At 45.1% G+C, this 8,696-nt stretch overlaps 1 protein-coding gene across 1 annotated transcript; it reads right to left on the bottom strand.

Annotated features, from left to right (window-relative positions):
• Nucleotides 1-1,042: 1,042 nt before the first annotated feature.
• Nucleotides 1,043-6,532, bottom strand: XBP1 (X-box binding protein 1). Its single transcript, XM_012644129.1, is given in 6 exon segments — nt 1,043-2,196; nt 2,800-2,907; nt 2,910-2,945; nt 3,776-3,904; nt 4,766-4,862; nt 6,237-6,532. Coding segments are annotated over 6 exon segments (1,158 nt in total). The 5' UTR covers nt 6,467-6,532; the 3' UTR covers nt 1,043-1,638.
• Between the last annotated feature and the right edge of the window lie 2,164 nt (nt 6,533-8,696).

Here is an 8,696-nt window from a genome sequence, read left to right as displayed (position 1 = left end):
TCAAATTCCTGGCCTCAAGCAATCCTCCTGCCTCAGCCTGCCAAAGTGCTGGGCATTACAGGTGTGAGCTACCATGTCCACCCTAGGATTTTTTCTTGAACAGGTTTATTGTTTGGTGAAACAAGTTCTTGAGTAAATGTAATCCTGGAAGAGATTAAAATCCTTCCAGGCTGGGCACAGTGGTTCAGGCCTATAATCCTAGCACTTTGGGAGGCTGAGGCAGGAGGGTTGCTTGAGGTCAGGAGTTCGAGACCAGCCTGAAAAAGAGCAAGACCCCCATCTCTACAAAAAATAGAAAAATTAGCTCGGTGCGGTGGTGTGCGCCTGTAGTACCATCTACTCGGGAGACTGAGGCAGAAGGATCGCTTGAGCCCAGGAGTTTGAAATTGCAGTGAGCTATGATGATGTAACTCTCTACCCCTGGCAGCAGAGTGAGACCCTGTCTCAAAATAAAAACAAAAACCTTACAAAATAGATTAGGAGATAATTGCTAATGTTTCAGTGTTTAGGATGGTGCTTGCCATATATTAAGTGCTTATAATGCCATCATCTCTGAATCCTTTCAACAACCTTTAGAGATACTATTATTCCTGCTTTACAGATGAGGAAATAAGGATATATCCCAGGGTTACCCAGCTCACCAGTGGTAGAGTTGAAACCAGGAAGTTTGAACCTAGAAAATGCTCATAGTCCCCATAATGGCAAAAGAATCTTGATCTTTGATGTCGTGTCTTCCTTTAACATTTATAAGATGGGATAGCAAACGGTGGTTAGGGTTCTAATTTTGCCACCTACTAGTTGTGAAAAAGGTCAATTATGTTGAAGAAACTGTCTCAGAAAGATAATCAGTGCTCAAATTATAGATTATATCGCTTATGGCAGTCAGGAATAGAAGCAGGCAGTAATTGAGGTGGAAAAGCCTTCAGATACTTTAAAAAGTGGCATGCTTAACTTTAGTTGGATAAATTACTTCCATAGCAAATGGAAACATCTAGAGAGAAAATAAGACTTAATGGCCCTAGAAGAAATCAAAGAACAAGGATGCTGCATTGCACTTTTTAATGGGTAGTTTTAAATAAATGGAGAAAGCACCTTTCAGAAGACATACTAGCAGGAAAAGATTCCATCAAGCATTTACATAGTAAATTTCCATAATTTTACAAAAGATTCTTGATCTTTCCTTCAACTGTCCATGAGGGAGAAGGAGCCCCCTCAGATAGGTGTTCTCTCTGCTTGCAATAGCAAACTAAAGGACCTAAAATTGGAGGCAAGCCTGGGATGCCAAGAAGGGGGAAGAGAAATGATAGAGGGCCATTCATAAATTCCATGTCTACTTTAAGAGACTTGGGCAATGACCCTTACATAAGTACTTCAGGGCAAACTACCACCCTTGAAAGTATAACCTTGAAAGCTATAGTTCTGATTTATAGTAATATATCTGAATACTTCGTACTGCCAGATGTCAAAAGACAATACTTGGGGTCATCCGTGAGGTTTGCACAGACAAATACTTTAGAGGAATGCTCTAGGACTTTACACTCTCTACTTTGGCTTTTGAATGAAGCACAGATGGGCTTCTCTGCTAACCTCCAGGCAGTGTGATAGTCAAGAAAAAGGGCAACAGTATTGGATTATTCCTTAGACACTAATCAGCTGGGGAAAGAGTTCATTGGCAAAAGTGTCCTCCCAAGAATGGTTTACACCAAGCGGAGAGGACATGTCACTGAAGGGGGAAGGGGAGCCCTCATATCCACAGTCACTATAAGCATCCAGTAGGCAGGAAGATGGCTTCAGGCAGTGGCTGGATGAAAGTAGATTTGAGATACCCAGCTCTGGAATGAAGTCATCTTCTGCAGGTTCTTCCTTCACTGAGACAATGAATTCAGGGTGATCATTCTCTGAGGGACTAGGAGGTGCTTCCTCAATTTTCACTACCACATTAGCTTGGCTCTCTGTCTCAGAGGGTATCTCTAAGACTAAGGGCTTGGTATATATGTGGTCAAAACGAATTAGTTCATTAATGGCTTCCAGCTTGGCTGATGACGTCCCCATTGACAGAGAAAGGGAGGCCGGTAAGGAACTGGGTCCTTCTGGGTAGACCTCTGGGAGCTCCTCCAGGCTGGTAGACTCTGGGGAAGGACATTTGAAGAACATGACTGGGTCCAAGTTGTCCAGAATGCCCAACAGGATATCAGACTGCGAGAGGCAAAAATAAAATGGAGTACAATTGTTAGGATACATTTGAGAGGCTGGGCATGGAGGTTGACACCTGTAATCCTAGCACTTTGGGAGGCCAAGGAGAGAAGATCCCTTGAGGCCAGGAGTTCTCGACCAGCCTGAGCAATATAGTGAGACCCTGACTCTACAAAAATTACCAAAATTAGGCAGGCGTGATGGTGCACACCTGTAGTCAGGAAGCTGAAGCTGGAGGATCACTTGAGCCCAGGCATTGGAGGTTACAGTGAGCTATGACAATGCCACTGCATTCTAGCCCGGGCAACAGAGTGAGACACTCTCAAAAAAATAAAAAGAATACACTTGAGAATCTATTATACCTACAACACTTAGTACTGGGTTCCATAATGTAAGTTGATCATTATGCTATAAGATGACCTCAGGACCCACAGACCCATTTGTCTCCACCTCCCTCCATGTCCTGAATCACCTGGAAAGGTAATCGATGTTCACCTCTAACCCACCAGAACTAACTTCTGTCCTCCTCTGTCTGGTTAGGGATGTCAGGCATCAAACAGATGGAATTAAGTAGTTAAACGGCTCTTCGGTAAGAATGATCCCTACCTCTGAGTCTGAAGAGTCAACACCATCAGAATCCACGGGGAGATGCTCTGGAGGGGTGACAACTGGGCCTGCACCTGCTGCAGAGGTGCACGTAGTCTGAGTGCTGCGGACTCAGCAGACCCGGCCACCGGCCTCACTCCACTCCCCTGGGAGGAAACACCAAAGTGAACAAACAGCTGCAAATCCCCAAGGAAATGCTTGCCAGACAACAGCTGTGATTCTCAACTTTCAATAGAAAACTATTCTTTGGAGCCATTTAAAATTCCATTTTCTTAAGTCCTCCTCAAAAGATGAGAAAACCAGGGGGGTGCGGGAGGGGGGTAAGACTAACTTCTCACTGTGATTTTCTGTGCAAATGAAACATTCTTCCTCCCCAAGCAAAGATTCAGGCAGAACTGACAATAATTATTTTCTCAATAATGTTCTTAAAGTTGTATAGCAATTTTGGCCTAGAATCTTTTTGAATAGTGATTTTAAAGTCCTTCCTGAATATTACCGTCACAGAGTAAAACTGCCCTGTTGACATCAAATTAGCCATAATGCATAGACTAAAACCCGTATGTCACCCTTCTATTATCAGAGAGGTGTCACTATCACAATGAATCCATTCCTTATTCATATTCATCAAAGAACTACTATAATTTTAGTAGTAAAGTCTGATTTGACTGGCTGTCTTACTCTGGTTCTCCTTGATGCTTGCATTGTGCATCTTCTTGACTACTGGCATTTGTTAGTACTTGTTCTTAGAGAGCCATGTAACTTGTTTTAATTATTAGAACTTAGTACTATTCACTAAACACTTAAAAAAAATGAGTGTGTCATTGAAGAATACCCTGCCTGCATGGAAATGTCTTAAAACTAAAGGAAAATTTCATGAACACTTTTGATCAGAGGTCTAAGTCTGTTAACATAATCACTGGGTCATGTCACTTGGAACCAGTTCTCACAGGCACAATACGTAAAAGAGATTATTTACCTTGGCTTCCACCTCCTCTTCAGTAACCAGGGCATCCATTCCCAAGCGCTGTCTTAACTCCTGGTTCTCAACTACAAGGCCATGAGTTTTCTCTCGTAAAAGCTGATTTTCTAGCAAAAGTTTTTGGTTCTGGAAGATAGTTCAGAAGATGCTATTAAAACGTCTAATTCTTTCACTTAAGAATCACTTGATTTCCTTGCAATTTAAGTGGTTGGGGGGGAAAATCTATTTGATGAAGTTTCTCTACAATTGGTTTCCTTTCCTTCTTGAGCTTTTGGAATACTCTATGCTTATGCAGTTGTTCATGATAGGTATTAGAAGGCTTGGCCATAATTATGAAAAATAAACTATTTAAGAAGTGCCATTTCATGGGGTCAAGAATAACACAATGCCTCCAACTACTAATATACACTTCAGCAATGGGTAATTTGTCGCTTTACTTTAGATACGATGTTTTACAAAACTATCTTGAACTGGCAAGTAATAATAAAAGTAATAGTGGTAGACTATAAAAACCAAAATAAATTTTAAAAACCCCTGCTCCTGAGTGATTCATGTTTTTACAAGAACCAGCTAATGATTCCAACTTTAAAAAGAACAGTACAAATAATCCTTGTATCTTGAAGGTGTGTAACTGGCAACAATTTAAGATTAGATAACAGGTGGACCTGGAAGGGGAAGGGAACCTTTAGTGAACTTTTGGTCAAACCAAGAAGAATGTCAAGTTTAAACAATGATTTCCTATCTGCTTTTGCTAATTTCTTAGCCCAAACTTGCTAAACATTATTGAATTCACCAACTTTGAGATACATCTAGCACCAAATGCCAGAGGATCAATCACTTCTCCTCTCAAGCTTTACCACTTCCCAACTACTTGTCCACCCTAACTTAGTTTGGGGCTCAGACGTCTTGGGATGGGCAGCAAACATCAGAACATTCGCAAAGGAAAGATACACATGGATAAAAGAGTTTGGCCTTAAGTAGTTTTACCTCTTCTTCCAAATCTACCACTTGCTGTTCCAGCTCACTCATTCGAGCTTTCTTTCGATCTCTGGCAGTCTGAGCTGCTACTCTGTTTTTCAGTTTCCTGAGAAAAGAAGAAACGCACCACACTGAGTCATCTCAAACCTTATTTATATCTTACTTGAAAACATAACCAGCTGGTGCTTTCATTTTAATGTACAGTATAAAGCAGACTAATAATGGTAAAATAAACTTCAGGCTCCTCCCCTCAATAAAATAAAACAAAAAATACAGTCTTCGGTCAATCTAGTTTGAAGATCTGCTTTATTCTCTCCCATGTTGCATCATCCACCTCAGCCTCATCCCGGCCTCAGCAAGAGGGCTAGACACAAACACTATTCATCTTGCATCATCAGAAACTTTCCTCCTCCCCTTTGTACTCCCCTGCTGTTTCCTGACTCCAGTTCTCCCAACCTGGACTGATTAAATCTATCTAGTGAGGGCTGCAATCCTGCTATGACATAAACCCTCGCTCCCCAAGCCCAATTTAGAACAGGGAGAGGCTAATGCCTCTCAGCCTTGTGTTGAGATCCTAGGCGGTGCCCCGATGACTGGGCCCGTGTTTGCTCAAAGAGACACTTAATAAATCACAAAAGGCACAATGATCACAAAAGAATAAACATTTATGGAGGACATTACATGTATGTCTCAATCTTCCCAACGACCTCTTGAAGTAGGTCTTAAGAGCGCAGAGACTGGCCAGGCGCGGTGGCTCACGCCTGTAATCCCAGCTCTCTGGGAGGCCGAGGCGGGCGGATTGTTTGAGCTCAGGAGTTCGAAACCAGCCTGAGCAAGAGCGAGACCCCGTCTCTACTAAAAATAAAAAGAAATTAATCGGACAACTAAAAATATATAGAAAAATTAGCCGGGCATGGTGGCGCGTGCCTGTAGTCCCAGCTACTCGGGAGGCTGAGGCAGGAGGATCGCTTGAGCCCAGGAGTTTGAGGTTGCTGTGAGCTAGGCTGACGCCACGGCACTCTAGCCCAGGCAAAAGAGTGAGACTCTGTCTCAAAAAAAAAAAAAAAAAAAACAAAAAACAGAGACTGAGCTTGACCAGTGAGCCTTGAGGAGCTCCCAGCCGTTTCAACAGCGCTGTCATTTCAGCTCCACGCCCCTCCAAACAGCTAATCGAGGTTACAGCCGAGTTCAGAGAGGACGAAACACCGGTCTGTGGTCACACAGCAAGAGGGCCTGGAACCCAGGTGCCCGCATCCCCAGCTCCAGCCGCCTCTAATGAGACGGGGGGAAGTAAGGAAAACAGACCTGGGCAGCCCTGGATTCCACCCAGCGCGGCGGATCCGGTCAGTCCGGCTTCCTGCCCCGCCCCGCGCCACGCAGGCACCGGGCCTAAGGCGCCTGAGGGTGCCGCGGGGCCAGCTGGCGTCCCAGCCCCGGCCCCGACCTCAGATCTCGCCCCCGACCCCGGCCCCTCGCCCACCTCCTCAGCGCCTTCTCCTCGGGGCTCAGGTGCGTGAGGCGCTGTCGTTTGCGCGCCTGGGGCGGCCCCACGCTCGCCGCCTCCGGGCTGGCCTCTCTCTGGGCCGGCACCATAAGTGGCAGGGCCCGGCCGGACGGGGCTCCGGCGGCGGCGGCGGCGGGCTGACCGGCCAAAAGCAGTACTTTGGGGGCCCCGTCGGCCGGGCTCCGCGCAGCTGCCACCACCACCATGGTCCCGAGACTGTCTACGCGAGCGTCCGCCGCCGCTGCCCAGCGGCCACCCCCGCCGCGCCCAGACTTTCTACAGTCGTGGCCCTCCACGATTGGCCAGCGCCATGTGACGCCCGGCCGAGCTCGGCGCCGATTGGTCTGGAGGGCACAGTGGGGGCGTGGCCAGAGCGGCCAGCGTGGCGGCCGCCGTCCTGGCCCGGGGAGCCCGGGGGACCCTGGCTATCGCGGGAGGGGCCCGGAACGAGGCGGACGGTTTCTTTAACCAACGGATTTTCCCCCTTGGCTGACTCATTTTCACCCGGAGTGACAGAATTTAACTCCAAACCGAGAGCTTTCCAGACTGACGCGTTTTTACCGGGACTAACAGATTATTACCTCAGTCTGACAACGTCTTATCTCGGGCGTCACTTGGGACCCCGAGAGGAACAGAAAGCCGGGACAGAGCGCAGATCCGCGCTCGGGTTAGACGAAAGCCTGGAAAAAATTCTGCGAAATAAGGGGCTTTAGGAAATGAGATCGCTCATTTTAAATCTAAGTTTAGCAGTAGTGAGGGCTTAATAAACAATAGGCGGTATTAATATCTCTGGGTGGTGGGAAACATATTTAGTTTTTGCATTTCTAAACTTTGTACTATGAGGGTATATTATTATTATTTTAATGAGGAGACAAGAAAGTCTCGTGTACAAATGAAGAGCCCGGCGTCTACCCTGACCCTCGCCCCCCGCCTCACCCAGCGCGGGGAGGTCGAGGCTCCTGCCTGGCCTTTGCGGAGCGGGGAGGGCCAGGCGTTTGCCAAAGCGAGGCCTCCAGACATTAACAAGGGAGCAATTTAGACACGTGCATAATAATATGGAGAAACCCGGGAAACGCTCCACATATGTATGTTCAATTTTTTTTCCGTTTCTTAAATGTTTTTGTTCCATGCGAAATTGAGTGTTCACTGTTTTGACGCTGATTACAAAATCTTCAGTTCCTTAGAATTACAAAGCAATACTTTCTTTAACAAGTAGTTATTGCTTCCTCCTCTGTGCTCAGCACTATTCCAGATTCTAGGGATGCAAAGATTAGTAAGGTTGGTAGTTGGAAGATACGTAAAAAATGAAATGTTAAGATTAGCAAATTTCTATGTAATTCTATGCTGTTATTAAGTCAGATTAGCTGATCAATTATATTTTGGTAGGGAGGGAACAGGATGGAAAAAAGGAACTAAAAGCAATTCCATCTGTTGATATCTAGGCCCTTTAAAGGGACACGGTTTTGGCTTTTCCCAGGAATGGGCCATGTGTCTCCTAACATGTGTTCTCTTCCTCCATGTTGGCAAAGGGAAATCCACCAGCATTTCTTTAAATTGGGCTAGCCTGACTCAGGGCGTCCTGAGCACATGCTGCTTCTGAGGACTGGGAAAGAGATGGAAATGATTAGAGTTGCTGCAGGACAAAGAAACCTGCCTCCTTTTGAACTCTCATTCGCTTGGGCTACCTGGGTTCTGATGTCCCTCCAGATGTGGGAAGACTCATTCCTGGCCTCTGGGACCATTTGGGATAAGTCTTTGGAGGTGTCTTCTAGTGGAAACCTACAGGTTTATGTTAAAGACCTTGGAAAGCTGTAAGAGGCTCAGAAAATTCATGTCACTGTCATGCAACCTTTTATTTATTAAGCTAACAGTTATTAACGGCAAGAAAATGTCTGGCACTGTGTGAGAAATCCCAGGGAAATTAAGAGAAATTTAAAACATAAAAAGAAAATGCCTGAGGCCCCTTTTAGTACAGCAGGGTGTGAATGAGTAACTGTATGGAGATAGCACAAGATGCAGGAACACCGGAGAAAAAGTGGATGGATTGCACTTTGGTCTTGGTTAATGAGATAGGAGTGGAATGCTGAAATTCACTCCCCCAGCTTTTTTACAAGGCTTTTATCTTTTTAACAAACATTTTAAATCATACTGAAAACAGTAGTTTGCCCCACTGCAGATTGCTGTCCATGAAGTCTTAAACACTCAAGTCCAAACCCTTGAACAGTTTCATATTCTCTCTCTAAGATTAGTCTGATAATTCTTGCATCAGGTGCCATTAATGTTTTAAAACATTTACTAGGCACCTATGATAAGAGCTGTATATATAAAATACAAAATTTTCAGTCTTTGTGAAATTCAAGAAGCAGTGATGTGCAAATAAGTGAGTAAAACAATAAGTCTAAATAAATATCAATGTGAAAAGAGGAAAAAAAGCAA

Source organism: Propithecus coquereli, unplaced genomic scaffold (assembly GCF_000956105.1).
Source record: "Propithecus coquereli isolate 6110/MARCELLA unplaced genomic scaffold, Pcoq_1.0 Scaffold206, whole genome shotgun sequence".
In the NCBI taxonomy this organism is placed as follows: Eukaryota; Metazoa; Chordata; class Mammalia; order Primates; family Indriidae; genus Propithecus; species Propithecus coquereli.
This window is presented reverse-complemented; position numbering and strand designations above follow the sequence as displayed.